Source organism: Anas acuta, chromosome 1, assembly GCF_963932015.1.
Source record: "Anas acuta chromosome 1, bAnaAcu1.1, whole genome shotgun sequence".
In the NCBI taxonomy this organism is placed as follows: domain Eukaryota; kingdom Metazoa; phylum Chordata; class Aves; order Anseriformes; family Anatidae; genus Anas; species Anas acuta.
Window position 1 is genome coordinate 197,262,785 of NC_088979.1, and position 18,368 is coordinate 197,281,152.

The window sequence follows — 18,368 nt, forward strand, 5'->3', positions numbered from 1 at the left end:
TCAATCGTGTTATATATTAGAAACATCAACCAACTTAATCAGAACCAAGTTAGAATACATTCTTTGCACATTTTCCCCCCAGCAAGTGCTGTCACAGCTAAGACAATAACATTCTGTTTAATTTGCCAATAATTTATACAGCAAAACCACTAAAATGTGCTTAATCCTTGAAGAGATTCAGTTGCTTGACTCCAGATTTCAAAGAAAAGCATGCAAATGTGGCAATAAAATGCATTCCGTTTAATCAACTGAACACATAACAGACTGATTCACATTGTTTTATGGCATCAAATAACAGTTTCTGATGTGATTCCATGTGGGAGAAATGGGGGAGGTTTCTGCAAGTATATTTTGGCAGGGTACTAGAAGAGGTCCCAGACAGCTGATTTCTTAATGAAGTGTTAAAGGTTTCCAAAATTTAATTCTCATAGGAAAATAAAAACTTCCCCTCCCTACTTTGTCTTTAACAGAAACAAAAGACCACAAAAACCAGCTAAGTATGCCAGTTTAAACTCACTTAATTAGCAGAAAATGCAATTTCCTTATTTTAAAGCAAATACGGTATGTGCTTATATCCCACTATGTCAGTACTGCACCAGATAAGCTGTTAGGTTGCCAGGAAAAAAATTGAACAATATCAGGACAAACCATTTGGAAGCAGAGCTGAGAAGGGTCATCCAGCAAAGTCTACCGGAGCTGACAAAAATTGCCACTTTTTATTTCAAACAGAAAATAAAAGGGAAAGGGAAGGGAACCAAACAAACCCTCTGTGATTTGAAGTAAAATGAAATATAATTCAGAATAATTAAGGCATTTTTACAGTACAGAGATATGAAGGAAGAAATGTTATTCTAGAGAATGAACTGCAATGTGTCTGTGAAAACATATGGAGAGAGAAGGGGGAAAAATTAAAAGAGATGTAGACACATTCAGTTCGGTGGCAGCAAAAAGCTCTAGCCACCACTGCAGACTGGCAATGTTCAGAAAAGGCTTTTTGTTCCACCAAAACACCTCAAGTCCAAAGTTTCAAATATATTTTCACTTTATTTTATGAATGCCCATCAGATATATATCTTTGATGCTACAGCACACTGGTTGAATAAAAATCAACGACATAAAAACCCTCTTCATAAAAGATCCAAGAAGTGAAGTCCCAAAGCCATAACCATTTACTCTGTGAGCATATCATCTCCGACAACCATATATAAATGACATCATGACGACAAACACAATGTACAATAATAAGTGTGCAATGATACAAAATATACAAAAAGGAATGTGTATTTAATATACATTCAACAATACCCCATAAAAATCTTTCTTGGGAAAGTGAAGTGCCTTTTCAAGAACAACAAAAAATGTACACCACTTCTGTAAAGATGCCTGAAGTATCTTCCATCAAATAGTAAAGCCTGTGTTCTGTGATGGGAGATATAAAAAAGATGAGCTGAATTTTCCCTAAATAAACAAACAAACAAAAATCTAAGCTTCATAATTTTTTCGTCCACATCTGTATTATAATAAAATATTTGGAGTGCAGAAAATTCAGTTTAATTTAAATTTTACTTAATAGGGCCTTCTTTTATAGATAGACGTAGCTCAGTCATATAAAACCAAAAAAAATCTCTATTCTTTATTGTAAAAAGACCATTACTGACCATGTGTCTCTTCTGGCTTTGATGCATTCCACAATTCACATAATTTTACAGGAATGGAAATGTGAGTCTGACCGGAGGTCAGCATAAGTTGGTTCCTCATTTTCTCCTGGCTCTATACAAGTCTTGTATATTTTTTCCTTAATATTTTTTGCCTAAGTTTCAGATTCCTTTGAGTCTGACTTCAATGGGAATTTCAGGAAATGATTAGGGTGGGCTTTATGAAGATCTCATACTTACAATGTGGCTGACTTTATGAAGTCCACCTAGCCTCCAGTTTTCAGGGCAATGTTTTGTGCCCTCCTTTCCAAGCAGGTACTTGCATTGACAGCAGAAAGCATTTAGATGCTGAGCTGCACAACTGCACAAGCCATGCTCAGCTCCCCTGGGATCCATCTTCATTCCTTGCCTAGGTCCAGAAACAGAGGTGGCTGAGTATTTCTAATAAGCCCCTCAGCAGATAAAACTGGTCTCTGATCTCCAAAAGTAGAGATTCTTGCCTTACTTCCAGAGTTCAGCCTTTGCTGGCTTGCAGCCTAGGGAAAGGTGGCATATCGGCAGCCCAAGGGAGGGGAGTGAAACTGCCACCAACCTCTCTTGAAAGGACAAGCCTCCACAGAGAGCAATGAGTGCCACTTCCACTGTAGATATCATTTTCCTTGTTTTTATAGAGATTGAGCCTGCTATTGCCTGTAAACTCAAGGGCTCAGATCTGCAATTCATACAACAGCAGTTAACACATTTATATTCAATAGCATCAGGTTTTACCCCAATCCTGATTGCCATGAGTTAGGCGTCAGAATGGGTTCAATTTGCAGGTGCAAAACCATGCCTCTTGTATCAGAGGTCAATGCAGACCATCGAGCCCTTCAAAACATTACAATCAAAAGCATTCTCCAGAGTTCAACACTCACCTGAGGCTCATTCCCAGTACCATTCACAATTTTCATTTCAAGAAAGACTCACAGTTATGCTACTAAAGGACAATACACAACATTTGCAGGAGGTTTCAAGCCTCTCTGAAAATCATTCTTATGAATATGTGGAGAAGGAGTGATAGGAAATGAAAGGTACCTATAAATCACATGGCATGCCTGAGCGATGCCCAGGTGAATGCAAAAAATCATGTTATTTGCAGTATGTATATCTCTTCCTGAGTTGAATTTCATTCCCAGTATGGAATCCAAGCATCTGCTTTCGTTTTTGGCAAGGTACTCAATTGCGTGATAAGGCAATCCAATTTTCTGGTTTGCTTTCTGTCTTCTTTCTTCCTAAATGGCTGAGCGTTTCTCACCGAGATCAACACTACAATGTGTGCCAGAATATGTTTAAAATATGGTCCTGTAAAAATAGAAATCAGGTTTGTTTCTTTGAAGGCAGCATTAATAATTATTCATATATTCTGGGATCTTGAAGATTTCAGCTGAACAGATTCAAAATGATCATCTTTTTCCTGCAATGGAAAAAAGAGGTTCCAGTCAATTGGGATTCCTCAAATTCACTCCACCACTTGTTACAGACACTTCTCTTAATATCTCCAGAGCAGCTTTTGCCAAAGACTTCACTTCACAGTAACTAAGAGTACAGTTTGACCTTTTCATTATTATTTAATAAAACTACTCATTATGAAAATGAAATAATGCAAAATTGTCAGAATTCTGTAAAGAAGAAAGACAGGAAAAAAGCCAAGAAGAGAAAGAGAAAATTTATCATGGTACTTACTTTAGAGGGTGCAGGGAAGGTTTGCATTACATACTCATAGTATACAACAGATAGCCAGAGCTGGGGAGTTGCAAGATAACCATATGTATTCTTATAATTACTTAGTAATTTGTTCACTACATTGAAGAAAACGTTTAGAGCAAAGCTTGTGAATGTGAACACCACTGCCCCACTCCAGAATGGCCATCCTTACTCCTCCTCTGGGAGACCCCCAGGATAAAAAGTCTACAAATCCTCTGGGTCTAAGAATCAGGTCTGGAAGGTTGATTTTGCCTTCTGTTTTTCCTGCTGAGTGACAGGCCAGTCCATCTGCCCAGCAGGTATCAGGGCGTGAAGTGTGGACATGTGCATTACTGTGTGTGTGAACAACCCAACAGCCCACACAGGAGCTATCAAAGAGCCCTAAAAAACTACTCACTAGGAAGTACCGGCTCTTGCTTTGTGTACCCACCATTTATACTTGTTTAAGTACACAAACATTCTGGAAACCATGTTAAACTAAGCTCACGATCTGGTCTTTAAAGCAGTCTCCATCAGAGATCAGGACAGCCTGGTGCAGATGTGAGAATAATCAGGGGAGAAAATTGTCCTACGCATGCCTACAGCAGAGAATATATTCCTTCTTCTGAAGGACCTGGGATTGTTATGCTGGAGACAACAGATGGAACACAATTGTTTCCAACCTGAAGCAGTTCCATAATTCTTTAATTTCTATATTCTCATTAAAAATAATAGTTGTTTATTTCTATATTACAGGCCTAGACCTGAATTCCTTGGGTACTCAAAGCCATTAATAGCTGAAATGTTTTTCTTCAAAGAAATGCCATTGCCTGAAGCTCAAACATATAGTTAGGATGCTTCAAATTTTTCTTTATCTCTCAGTTTACATTTCTCCTCTTTTTCTCCCCTGTTTTCCTCTACGTATTTTTTCTATATTTTACATGCAAATACAGCAGGAGATGAATTTCCTCAGCTTTTGCACAAATGAAAAATGATGCCTATAACATTTGTTTTGGAGAAATATATATTAAATTCCAGTTATCTGCAGGGATAGAGGACACGGATTTCAGTAAGCTAATGAGGTACTGTAAGCTGAGTTTGCCAGCTATGATTATCTAGCAGGAAAAAAGGAACCAGCTTAGAAATATTTGACAGGCTGGTTTACAAAGGAGAGAATACTCAGGGAGCCTGCTACAATGGATACAGGAACTTTAAAAAACTCTTTTTGAGTCCAAATAGGCATTCAAGTGGTCTGAATGCTAAAGTACTAAAGCTTACTTTAAAGAAAAAAAGAAAAAAAAAAACACTTCTCCCATGCTATCATCTCTATACTTATAATCAGGCAGAAGCCAGTGGTTGGTGCTGCAAATGGAGTCAGCAAAGCTTTTACAGTTATCAGGCATACAGCAAAACACGACCCTCACCAGCAGCACTGGTCATTACGCTCAGCCACAGCCAGGCAAGCCATTTCATGCACACAAAAAAATATCAGTGTTTCAAAGTCATTCCCTTCCTGTCGGATTCAAAATGGAATCAACTTCCATTTTTGCAACAGCTTCACAAAATTTGATGTGATTTCATTTTATTTACATTTTCAATATTCTTAGCACTACATTTCTGCCCCTTTCCACAAAAAAAAAATGATATTGATTTTGCAAGACAAATATTCAGGCTGGGAGCAAGAGGAAGTTCTGCAAATTAGCTGTGTAACTGTACCATCTCCTAGGAGAGAGATCTGGGGAACAGGTAGCATGGAAAGAGGAAAGCAATCCAACAAAAAATGTAAGAGAACAAAGAGAAGGGAAAAGTAAGGGAAAATAAAAGAGACACAAAGGTTTTGTTACATGGTACTCATTCACAGAAAGGAAGTAACGAACACTCAAAATTCTCAAAATTCAAACAAAAAAGTGACTTTTCAAAAGATTTCATTATTATTAGCGAAGGAACCTTCTTATTTTGAAACAACACTCTTCAGCAAAACTGTTTGAAAGAGAAAATGTCAATAACCTTTATCCTGGTCATAATAGATGCCCCAGCTCGACTGCCTTAAGGACAATAACAGCTTTCCCATTGACTGCAAGGCATTTGGAATAAAGACCAAAGTGCTTGTGGGATCTACCATGACAGTCCTCTGTTGCTCCCCTGAGGGACATTGAAAGGACATCAAAAGATTCAGACATATAACAACTCTACATCATGTGCTGCAGAAAAAATGCTTAGTGCTGCTGCTGCCCACTGAAACAGAGGAGGTTGCTGCATTGGGTGACAGGTTTTGGCTGATGTCTCTCTTCATCTGAATTGTATAATGCTGAAAATTATGGTTCTCAAGGCAGCCATGAGGCCAGCCCAGGTGAGCGGCAGACATCTGGCTGGTCACTATATTCCCAATATCAATTTTCTTTATCTATAATGGCTGTGTTTGCCTCAGTGGAGGAATCCAGCAGGAATCAAGGAAGAGGGGTTCCCTCCACCACTGACTGCTCTTCTGGGGCATGGCCCGTACAGAAAAGAACGCTGTGGAAAGCTCTCTGCAGAAGAGGGAGCATTTCCTCAATGCCCCACAGCATTTATCATTATTTCTTCTGTGGATTTCAGCCGGTCAGCTACAGACTGGGTGACATGTGCGTGGGAGGCTGTACAACACACCGTGCAAATTAGCATTGCAGCCTCATCACATCCAGTAATAAATAATGGTAATAATTATTTTTAGTATTAATAGTAGTAATTACTACTTACCTTCGTTGCCAAGGATTTGAGCTTCCCCAGCAGTGACTGCTTATTTGAATATACTATTTCTTCTTCATTATCTTCTCCTTCCATTATAGCACAACTGTCAGCAGCTGGCAGCTCACACTCTTTTGAGTTCGCTGTCATCACTAATTTGGAATATTTATACTCCAGCCTGAAGATATAAAGCCAGACAGGTGTTTTTTTTTTTTTTTTTATGAATGTCCCATATTCAAAGTTTTTGTAATTTAGATTATCTGCAGGCCTTCCAGATAGTTACTTCTGAGGTAATTACTATGAACTGGATATATTTCAATCATTAAAAATGCATAACCAGAAGAGCATTAACAATACATTCTGTACCTGCTCTCCAGGTTAGCTCTCTAACTTTAGAAGTCTCTAGAAAAAATCCGTATTTAAAAAAAAAAAAAAAAAAGAAAGAAAAAAACACAAGAGTAAGTATGTCAGAGTTCCCAAACTGTAGATTATACCAGAGGGCTTCCTCAGGATCTTCTTCACACCACTGTCCAAAAGGCTTTGGGGGTGAAGAAAGGTGTGTAACAGTGTGAGGTGGGGACCACAATGCTGGCACCCAGGTTTGCTGAAGCTGGATATAGAAGGGGAGGTGAAATACTGTGGAGGTGGAATCACAGTTTGAAGGTTTATGGCATGAGGTTCAAGATGCAGAGGACAAGAATGGGAAATAGACAGTAAGTTCGGTCTGAGAGACAGGGATCTTTTGGGTGTGTAACAGACATAACCTGCCCAAATAGACCTGAGCAATTTACAGTCACGAGTCTTATTTCAACCCCACTGAATGGTATGAAGTAGACTGAAGAGAGATCCTTTTGGTCTTCAGACCTTGAGAGAGCAGTGTTGCTTCAAGACCTGAAGTCAACCTCAAAATCTCAGGGGTTAAAAAGACAGTTCCTATTGGGAAATCATCCCATTACAAATTATGGTATATTCCTTGCTAGCATTTTTGACAGCCACTGTTGGCAGAAGAAATCTCATCTTGGTGGATTAAATGATCCAACACAGCATTTTTCATCAACATTGTCAGAAGTCCAGATCCATGAAATGTCTTTCTGTATACTACACCAAACTTACTTTGATATGCAACACAATTTGCAGTACTTACTTTTGGTTCTTCTTCCAAAAATAGCAGGTCAAGGCTATGAGCAAAACGGCTGTGAACGCACCAACACCAGCTCCAACCTTTAGCCAAAAATCTACAGTTTCACAAGTGCTGGTTCTTTTTTCTGGCAAGGGGACCCCTTTAATGCAATGCTTTGGCTCATTCCATACATACAAGGTTTCCTTTCAAACAGAAAGCGCAGAACAAACAAAAAGTAAGCTGTTTATAGGAACTATTCGGAGTTGAAGAAAATAAGCAAGTTTTAGGTTAGACGTTTTTTCAGTAAAAACAAACCAAAGTTTGTACTTCAGGTTTTCAGATTCTATGTGCAGTCATATTTGTCTGCTCTATTGTCCCCTTGACTGTGACTGCAGGTTCAGACATGGCAAAAGGGCTTCTTCTTCTTTATTGATCTTCATCTGACACAGTTTGGTTTGGACAGGGATTGTAAATAGGTTGTGCCTGCTTTGGAGATGTTTATCAACAGTTCTGAAACAGTGACAGGACTTCCAAATATTTGACCAGAGAAGGCAGTAGCAAAAAAGTTGCAAACAAGGTAGAATGAATTTCTAAACTGAAATTCTGAACCCTTCCCTAGTCTGCCCTGATGTTTATGGCTGTTTAGGGACTGAAGTCCTCTGAGTACTCCATCAAACAACTTGCCTGCACATATGAATGAATCCTGAGTTCGGTTCACTGCCCATACAGGCACAACCCAGCTCTCCTCCAGGAACCATTCTGATATGGACACAAGTATCCCTGAGTCTCAACACAGCTCCTGACTGATACAGGGCTTGCATCCAGCCAGCTCAGAGCATGAACTGAGATTTCCCAGCTCTACCTGCACTTAATGTGTCCACTTGCACACCAAATTTCAACAGCATGCAAGTTTTACCCACATGAACCCATGTGACTTGGAGCTGGGGGTGCTGTACCTGAAATCCTTTTTTGCAGGCTCCCTCAATCTCATGGTAGTCTTGCTCCGTGCACAGAGGGCAAGCTTCTGCACTTTCCCACATGAAGTAGAAAGTGCATCCATCGCAGGTGCCAGCCGGGCATGAGCTAGGAGGAGAGAGAAGTTTAATTACTGCTTATGAAACATTCTGGAGTTTGCATCCTCTCTCCACATTCTGCTGCTGAAGACTGGTAGTGGTAAGTATGGTAAATGGGTAAACATCCACCACGTCAGCAGATGGAAAAATCTGGAGGAAGAATTTTTCCATTCAAAAAGTGCTGTCACAAGTGAAAACAGATGTTGGACTGTCAAAGGTCTAAAGAAACAGTCCAGAGTTCCTGGCAGTGAGTGCTACCTACACAATCACAATGAAGAGAAGAAAAAGCAAGCATTGGAGACCAGCAGTACTACTCCAGTGTCTCACCAGCATGCGTTAGAGCAGCGTGTGCCTCTTTCACTATTCTCCTGCACTAGGTGATTGTTCCACATGAATGCTACAAGCAGTTCCTGCTGCCGTTACAGTGATGTCTGGGTGAGGTCACCCATATGGAATGTGCTTGTCCTGTCATGGTTAATTACTAGAAGGATGTTCACCAGTTAATGAAGAGGTAACAGCTTCTCTTAGTCTAAGAAAGACTAATGGACCTATTATGTATTCAGCCAGCAGAACAAAGTTGTGCTGGCAATGCCAGGACTTTCACACAGCTTTTGCTCCTGACAACTGCATCAGTTCTAACAGCAGCAGTGACCAAAAGTGCCTGCACAAAATTGGGTTGTGCAAATGTGAAATGTACCCATACAGAAAAATTGACTTAATTTTTTCTTAAATTGACTTTTTCCTGTGTCATCTGGAAAGCTGTTATCCTGATTTGAAGAACTGAAAATTCCACAGAGCTAAAAGCTAGAAGAGAATAATTGATAACTATGCTCTCTGGACTATGGAATATTGCTTTGCTGTATATGACAAGAGCATTGACAGACCTTTCTCCTCTTTCATCTCTTTTGTCTTATGCTGCAACTTCACATGGTACTAAACAGTGTCTGGAGGATCAATGAGTTACATGCAATACTATATGACATTTATCAGGTACTTCAGTGTTTGAAAACATCTGTCTGACTTCTGAGCTAATCAAAGGGGGACTAGGAATGGAGAAGTCAACAAGAAATGAGATACAGCATGTCATATCATCTGTGTGGTGTTTCTACCTATCCTCATGCTGTTAAAAGCAAGGTAGACTACTACTCTCACCACAGGTGAATTATCTATCACAGCTCACATCATGAGCTACCTGCAACATCTCTTTCCACACAGCTTAAATTGCAGTTGGTCTGAAGGGAGGCAAGAGGCACAAAGCTCCCCAGATCAAGGCCTTCACCTGTGAGAAATGAGTGACACCTCCTGGTGGGTTGATGAGGGAGACAGCACTTCTGATTGCTGTTGAGTAAAGTCACTAATGAATTTTGTAAAGGTTGCCTGAGGCACTACTGGGATACAAATACTTAAATACCTGGGCACAGAAAGTTCTCCTTGGTCCGGTTTGTTGGGGTTGCATCTCATCATCACAACAGTTGCACGACCATTTTCACACGAGGTTGTCACTGTTGAAGACCTAATATGAAACAAGAGGAAGAATGTGCAGTCAGAAATATGTTTCCACTACAGAAAAAGTACTCTGAGATGCCACTCAGGGAGCTGCTCTGTTTGAATTCTGCTGAGCCAAGGAATAAACTTGGCCAGAAAACAGGATAGAACGATTAAAAAACGGAATTCCTGGCACTGTATATGGTGAGTAACTTTGATGGAAGGCTTATGATGTCTCAGTGTTTGCTCAAAAACTTTAGAAGCACCCTGTCCTGAAACAGCAGAAGGCAAAGAGTATTCAAAAACTGCACCTATTCCAGCAAGACAAACACTGTAAGACAAATTAACAATATGCTCAAAGTAGGGTCACTACTGTGGGGTTCAGTCTGCAGAATCAGACACTGAAATTTAAATGTTTGTTTGTGCATGAAATGCTGGTATCAAAAGTGGTATAGACAATTAAAAACTATCACTGAAGCCAACACAGAGAGACAATCAGTGCAACAGAAGTAGGTATGTGCCTTAGGATAACCTGAAATGTCCCACAGCTCCAGAGACTGAACTTAGAAACTCTGTTCACGTGTAGACACCAGCATGTAGACATCTTAATTGAGGTGATATTTGAGCTAGTTCTTACCCCAGTTGAGATATTTTTGATACGGAGGAAAGTGAAGAATAGGAAAAGCATACTAACAACCGTGCAGGTTGGAACAATTCTCTTTAACGTTCGTATAATTTTTGTAACAAACTAATAAGAAATTAATGTAGAAAAAAATGGACAATGGATGTATCAATGTCATATATGAGAACGTATAGAAAGTACAATGATATTGGAAGTAGCACTTGGATGAATCAAAGTTCTGGTATCGCTGTCTGTCCACACATCAAGTGTAATTTAGATTTGAGTAAACAGTGTTTGCTGATTTCAAAAGATGTTCTTCAATGTGACAATCAATATCAGCCAGATAGTGATTAAAGTGAGAAAGGTTAAAGGTGGATTAAAGATATTCCCTCACAGCTTTAGTTCCCTTTAAACAAATGAAAGTAGAGGTATTAATAAACAGTATTTTTACCTACTTGTAAAAGAAATGCACATCAGGTACTTTGCTTGGAGAAGGAGGAAACAAATCTGTCTTGATGCTGATATTTTCCAGTGTTGTTTCAACGGTAGCTCCTAAAATTTGAGAAAAATATAAAAATAAAAGGAACAAGCTAGGAATGGATTTCTGAGGGGTCCATGCATAATATTTTCTCAGTCTGCAAGGTATGGTGCTCAAATAACAGCATTTCATGACCTTATTATACAGTGTACATTTTCCTTTATTCTAACTGAACTTTGCAGATTTGTGTGTTCCTCATACCGTCTGATTTCCTTCTATAGACAAAACAAAATAAAAATTACTAAAAGAACACCAATGTAAATTGATTATACTCTTTTGTCTAAATTTAAGTTTACCAGAAGATACTACAGAATCATAAAATAACTCAGGTTGGGAAAGGACCTCTGGAGATCGTGTGATCCAACCAACTGCTCAAAGCATATGCCTTGCTATACTCATACATATAACTCTTAACACATCATAATCATAACACCCGGAGCAATCTGTAGTATTGCAGGAAAAAAAAAATGCAATGACAAAATTCAGAAGGATTATAGATTCATAGAAAAGCCTTGATGGCAAATTTTGGAACAAATGACAGGCTGATGTGTAAAATAACACAGGTCTGCATGAATTTTGGAGGAGAGTTGAGAAAGAGGAAAATTCAAGTAACCCAATTTCTCGCATATCTCTTCAATCCCATGAACCGGAGAACAGAAAATATTGGTGCTGCATTACAACATTTCAGAAAGAGGGAGATGTACAAATGGGACAGACTGCATCCTCCTGGTGAGGTGAACAATTGCTAGAACTGTAATAGAAGCAAAGTGGTAGCAGCCAGCAACTGATGGGAAGATGGGCATGGCTGAAGAAAAGAGTTTTCTTCTTGTTCTTGCAACAGGTCAGGCAAACTGGCTGCATTCTCTACACAAGTCAGAGCCTGTGATCATGGAAGCACAGAGATCGATGCGCCCATTAACATTCCTGAGGTGGTCATGCAGGTGAAGGATGCTTGTAGAACATCATAGCAACACAGAACAAAAATAAGCTGTGCTGCAGCAACCATCAGGAACATGCAGAGAAAGACTTCAGGTTATTGTGGAGGGGCTTCCATTCTGAGAACACACACAGGAATCACTTTGATGATAATTTCTTCTCATCAAAGACATTGCATCTAACACAAAGTAACTTAAATTTGGATCTCAACCCAACAGACAGATATTCGTTACTCACTATACAGGAAGATGATAGCTCCTAGGGACCTTAATATATTCAACAGAGGCAATGAGAGAATATTCCTATTCAATATGCAGAACTGCACAGTTGGCATCCCTAAGTGCCATTTCCCAAAAATAAGAACACTAGAAGCAAAATCAAGTGTGGGGAAAAAAAAATGTTATTCCTTGGAAGGTATTAATTAGATAGCTAAAAAGCCACAATGACTCTCTCAAGTATGACGATAGTTTTGACTAAGAGTCCACCTTGGATCCAAATAGCAGTAAAGAAGCAATTTAAATAAAAACATTGGCACAAGTTTAATGGAGGGGGAATAGAGAATCAAATAAAACTCTATTTAAATCAAAAGTTATGAGTTACAGAAATATGATAATGGATGCTAAAGACTTCAGGGAAAAGCTTCTGTTTGGCAGCACTAGAAAAATTGTAAGTCTGAGGCTTTTTTAGAAATACTAGAAATAAAATATACCTTATGGATGGGAAAGGCAAACTTCAAGCACTTTAAAATGTAACCATTGTAGTAAAGAAAAAAACAGCAGAAGATCTTGATATCTTTTCCCTGTATTAAGAAAAGATCAGGACTGCCTGCTTGCTTTCCAAGACAATGACTGAATACCTCATTCTTCCAGCCCCCTAGCAAAAAAGGATTTTCTCATCTACTTGGGATGCACACTTATAAACTAGCAAACTCACACCTAACTGTGACCAGGCCAATGGGATCTCCCACATACAAATATTTGTCATTAACAGAGCTTTTAACAATAGTGAAATGCCAGAAAACTGATAGAGAGGGAATATGGTGTAGAAATACAGGGAGGACAAAACTGAACCAGATGATGAAGTGGCTAACAAATATGACGTGGCAGATTAAATGAAATGGGAAGTGGAAGATGAGTTATAGTTAATGGATTGATACATAATAAGTACCAGTCAACGTGAATTTAAGAGAACAGCTCCTGTTGAACAAATCTGATTTCATTCCTTGAGTGCTGATGAATTTGTTTTCTAAAGAAAATTATGTAAATTTATCAAGTATTTCACTAATTACAACAAGATTTTAATTAAAGAGTTAGTAGTGCAATATCAATTAAGTACACACTCTGGATTAAAAAATATTTAACTAACCAATTATGAAATTATCTGGCCATGGCAAATTGTCATCCAATATGATATGACACCAGACTTCTCTAGGTAATGACGTTGGAGTCCCAAAATGCACGATGATCATCAGTGATATACAACTATATAATCACTACTGGTAAAGCGTAGAAAAGACAAAAATTAAGAGGAACAGGAATACAATACAGAGCAACTTCATTCACTTGGTAAGCTGGTCCCACTGAAACTAAACATATCGTAATGCAGCCAGGTGCTGCAAGGGATGAAGGCCAGTCCTGAAGAAGAAAGAACATCCCTTGGATACTATAACTCTGAAAAAGATCTAGAGTGGGCAACAGAACTAAGAAGACATCATGAAATCCCATGAGTTTGGAAGGGCTCAGATATTCAATCCCTGCGTGTAAATGCAAACATGAAAGTGATTTTCATTCCCTTTATGTGAATTAAATGCTGGAATAGTATTTCAATCTGATGCCACACTTTAAGAAAAGATAATAACAAGTTACAGAGGTTGCAGAAAAAGACTCAGAAAAGTATTCAGATGTTTGAGAGAAATACATGATAGCAAGAGATTTGACAAACTTGGTGTGCTTCGTTTATGAGAAAAGTAGGCAAGACAGGGTGTGATGAGCAGGTGTGAAGAACCAAGTGTACAAAATATTTCCCCAGGAAGGAAAAAGTGGCTGTGAAATGGAAGAAAAATATCAAGAAACAAGTGCTGAAAACTGATGCCAAGCAAACTCAAACAGGAAACAAAGCTGCTTAAAAATAAAATACAGAGATGCTGTTTGGCCAGTGAGGAAAAAAAGAAAAGAAAAAAAAAAAAGAAAACAATAAAGAAATACCAACAACTATGGAAAAGCTTTTATTTCTGGCAGTCTTAAAAGTCCAGGTTGAATGCTCTTCCAAAGATGTGCTTTTGTCAAACACGAGTTTCTGGGCTCAACGCCAGGGAGCAAGTACAAACACTCTGCCTGAAATGGATAGGTGAACAGACTAAATGACTTCATTGTCTGATCTGGCCTTAGACTCTGGGAACTCGTGAGCCAGAACAATGCAAGACATAATGGTGTGCACTGCCCCATGCTGCTCTAAGCCTCCTCTTTCCTCACCTAATTATGTCCCAGCACCAGCTTCTTCTGAAATTGCCTAGTGGAGACTTGGCATGGGCAGAAACACTTGGACTAATGGGACTACTACAGTGACTGGTCTTACCCTACACAAGGTGGGCAGGAAACATGAAAGAAAATGAGTTCTTTTTAGTTACATTCTCCAGATTTTTGTGCTGAAATTCTATGCACCATGGGACCCTCAAGACGAAACTTGGGAAGAGTGATTAATACAGGCAAAGAAAACAAAGGATGGGGGCGAGCCCTTACTCTTCTGCTAGTGCCATCAGCTGAACTGAACCAGCAGTAAAAGCAAAGGCATTTGTCAAGATCTGCTTCACAGTTCAGAAACAAAGTTTGACCCCGGGGCTGAATCTTGGACCGCTCCCCTACTCTGCCCCCAAGGTAATGCAGCACTGCTGAGCTGAGAAGGATTTACTTTGCAGTCCTAAATGCAATCCTTTGCAGTGCAGACAACATCCATGACAAGTTTCCTCTCTAAAATACATCCACATGTATTAAAGTGGGTCCAGAGGAGACCACAAAGATGATCAGAGGGCTGCAGTACCTCTCCTCTGAATACAGGCTAGGAGAGCTGGGGATGTTCAACCTGAAGAAGAGAAGGCTCTGGGGAGACCTCATTGTGGCCTTTTAGTATTTAAAGGGGACTTAAAAAAAGACAGAGAGCAACTTTTTGCACAGGCTGGGACAGGACAAGGGGGGATGGTTTTAAACTAAAAGAGGGGAGATATAGGTAGGATGTTAGGAGGAAATTCTTTACTCTGAGGGTGGTGAGACCCTGGCGCAGGCTGCCCAGAGGAGCCGTGCCTGTCCCATCCCTGGCAGTGCCCAAGGCCAGGCTGGATGGGGTTTGGACAGCCTGGGCTGCTGGGAGGTGTCCCTGCCCATGGCAGGGGAGTTGGAACTGGATGGGCTTTAAGGTCCTTTCTCACCCAAGCCATTCTATGATTTTATAATTATCTTCTACAGGACTTCAGAATACAAACATTTGCTCCATGTCAGGTACATCCTAGACATACATCAGGTACATCTTAAACACAGGAGAAGGATGAAAGGGATGTATGTGATAGCTTTCTTTCCCAGGTTTTTAGAGCCAAAATACCATAACAAACAGCGGGCTTCCCACAGAAACGCACTGAGCGTGTGGTCCAGGTGCACATTCAGTTTTCAGGGACTAAAAAGTCTCATTTACGGTGGTTTGGTTTTATTGTTTGTTCTGTTCTGTGGCCTAAAGCATTCACTTGCAGCAACATGCAAAGGACAAAGCACATACCTAAGAACCTGTCAGCAAGGCTGTTGGACTGCAGAGCCAGGGCTGTTCGGAAACCCTTGCTGTCTGAAGGAATGATGGTGGACTGACAGACAAAAGCTCCCACGAAGTTGGAAAAATCTTCTGATTCTGCAACCATGTCCTTCAGAGTAACGTCTGTGATATTGTCAGTGCAAATAGCCATCTTTTTCCCCTGCAGACAACCAGGAAAAATGGGGAAGCTGTTGGTGGCTGATAGGATGTGGAGAAGTTTGGGAGAAATTGCAAACTTCCTGATTGCAAACTGTATGAGCTTCATTCCTGTGTCTTAGAAACAACTTGATGTTTCTATCACAAGAGAAACAAATTGCAGCATTAAACTGCCACTGTGAAGGCTCCGATTAAGGCCTCGTATAGACTTGGGAACAAGATGTCACCTCTGCTGTATGTCTTATCAGAAACCTGTGTACAAAGCACTTTTTTCTGTTTATCTTGACAGCACAGTGCTTGCAGAGCATAATAAAATGGCTTGAAAAAAAAAAAAAAAAACAAAAAAAAACAAACAAACAAACAAACATATTGCCTGTAAATAATATACTGTAGAATATCTCTTTATTTGGAGTTTAAACCAGATAAAATATTCTCAAAGCATAAATACGTGAAAAACATAAACTGATACATAGCCTTCAAGGCTGCATTAATGTCACATGTCAAGACCAATGTTAGAATCTCAGAACAGCAGCAGCGAAAGACAAATCAGCAAATTCAGCAGGCCTGACCCTCCAAAATGCCAAGCAAGCAGACTTGGTGCTATGGTTGACAGTACTGTAGTAGTAGGGAAAAATGTTTGGGAAATGAAAACCAGATCCACAGGGGAGTATCTTTGTGGATTTATTCGTCAACAGCTCTAATTCAGGTGGGTAAATACATATTTAAGCCGCAAAGAATGCAAAACTCAGTAAAGAAATATGACTACTGACTTGCCTGAGCTTATGCATACCCTTTGGTGTATGGAAAAAAAAACTTCAGAACTTTACAGGGAAAAACATTAATGTAAATTGCACACATTGGCTTTCATGGGGTAATACCCATCACTGCTACTGCTCCAAAATGTCAATGTATGTATGTGACAATATGCCCTGGTATCCTCCAAATCCCAGGGAAAACCCTGACTCAGGGAATCAGGCTGTAATATGCCACAGGAGAAGCAGAAACTGTTCACACTTGTGAACTAAACACATTTTTACACCACTTCAAAAGGCTGCAAAGTCAGCAATGAGCACCCCGGCCCCTGACAAACCTGACTAGGAGTGTGCAGAGAGCAGGGTGACAAGGGCTGTGCTGACAGCAACATCTCCAGCCAAGTCACAAAGAAGTAAACATATGGAAAGTAGTCCTGAAAGTAGCAACTGAAACACTCAGACTCTGAGGCTGAACTAAAAGACTGAAGGCATGAGAACAGAGAAAAGGCAAGGATGTGACCATGCTTTCAATTCTGAGGGTTACTTGTGCCTTAAGCACAGTTATCTCCGTGCTGGCACATCACATGGCTGCTTATGGCCACCTGACCGGAGACAAGATCCAGAGGAAAGCATTTGCACAGTGATGGTGAGAGCTCAGCTGTGAGGGGAGCCCAGTTTCTGTCTCAGTGTGATCCCCCCAGCCCTCAATGCCCGCAGAGCTCACCTCATTCCCACACAAGCTGATGTTAAAGAAGTGGAAGAACTTGGTCCCACGGGAGGTGAAGCTGGGCCCGCTCATTAACGAGCCCACCTGGCTGAGGTTGCTAAAATCATAATTCAGGCTCTGGTTATCCTTGAAGTATGACACCGTGCAGTCACTGAAGCAGGCAGAGTGGTCCTTCAGAAGAGGAGAGGAATACATTAAAGAGCAGTTATGAACCAGCAGCAAACCGTACAGACAGCAACTGGGAGTTAAAGCAAGGAGGCGCAGACAGGACTGCTTTCCTTGTTAAGGATGGAGGGGGATTTGTCCTGTTTCTGTGATTCACCTTTCCCCTGGGAAAATTCCCATTCTTGTTTCAGTCCCTTGCAATCACATCTCAGAAGGGTTTTGAAGTTCCTAAGCCTTGACTTTCTGCTGTCCAAGAAAATGCAGTTTCTTGATTTGTTTTGTTGTGGGTGCTTTTAGGATCCCAATGTCCCAGCTTAAAACCCTGTAGATAGACCAGAACCATGGCCTCACTTACTCTTGCATCTTGCAAAGGAAACCAAAAATCAGAGCTCAAGAAACGGGGACAGGATATGAACTCAGCTGGAGACCGGAAGAACATGAATGAAACTGAGCTGTTCTTCAAGCCCCTGTGCAGTTCCTTGCCAAAGGATACTGCATGTGATAAACATTTATCAAGGTTTAAGGGCAAGTTCATACAAGACAAATTTGTTACAGGTTCCTAAAGGCACAGAAACATCATGCAGCTGGGTAAATCCCTAAGTTTAAACCAGAAAGAGTCTGGGACAGTTTTAGGTGAAAATAATGTATATGTTTGCTCTGTTCTTACACTGTCCCAGTGCAGCTTTTTGAAAGCTTCTTGGACCATTTTTTTGAGCCAGTGTGGTCAATTTTATCTTATTATGTGTACAAACCTAAATTAGACTAGGGGCATATCTGGAAGAATGGACTTGGTTACAATCACAATCCCATGCTAACAAAGCACATACCTGTAGGAAAGCAGTCAAACTGCCCCTCTGAGTGCTTATATTCCAACCTACCCCTCACTCTGAGACAATCACAG

The 18,368-nt window shown here is 40.1% G+C and overlaps 1 protein-coding gene across 3 annotated transcripts in view; it reads right to left on the bottom strand.

Annotated features, from left to right (window-relative positions):
- Positions 1-1,024: 1,024 nt before the first annotated feature.
- ELAPOR2 (endosome-lysosome associated apoptosis and autophagy regulator family member 2) overlaps positions 1,025-18,368 on the bottom strand; it is a 100,577-nt gene continuing 83,233 nt past the window's right edge. For all 3 annotated transcript variants that reach the window (XM_068669972.1, XM_068669974.1, XM_068669973.1), the window contains 8 exons: positions 17,300-17,473; positions 15,638-15,827; positions 10,857-10,953; positions 9,706-9,807; positions 8,178-8,304; positions 7,246-7,424; positions 6,114-6,279; positions 1,025-3,108 (listed from right to left, as the gene is read on the bottom strand). In XM_068669972.1, coding sequence (XP_068526073.1) covers positions 3,049-3,108; positions 6,114-6,279; positions 7,246-7,424; positions 8,178-8,304; positions 9,706-9,807; positions 10,857-10,953; positions 15,638-15,827; positions 17,300-17,473 — 1,095 coding nt within the window. In that variant the 3' untranslated portion in view covers positions 1,025-3,048. The remainder of the gene's footprint in view (positions 3,109-6,113; positions 6,280-7,245; positions 7,425-8,177; positions 8,305-9,705; positions 9,808-10,856; positions 10,954-15,637; positions 15,828-17,299; positions 17,474-18,368) is intronic.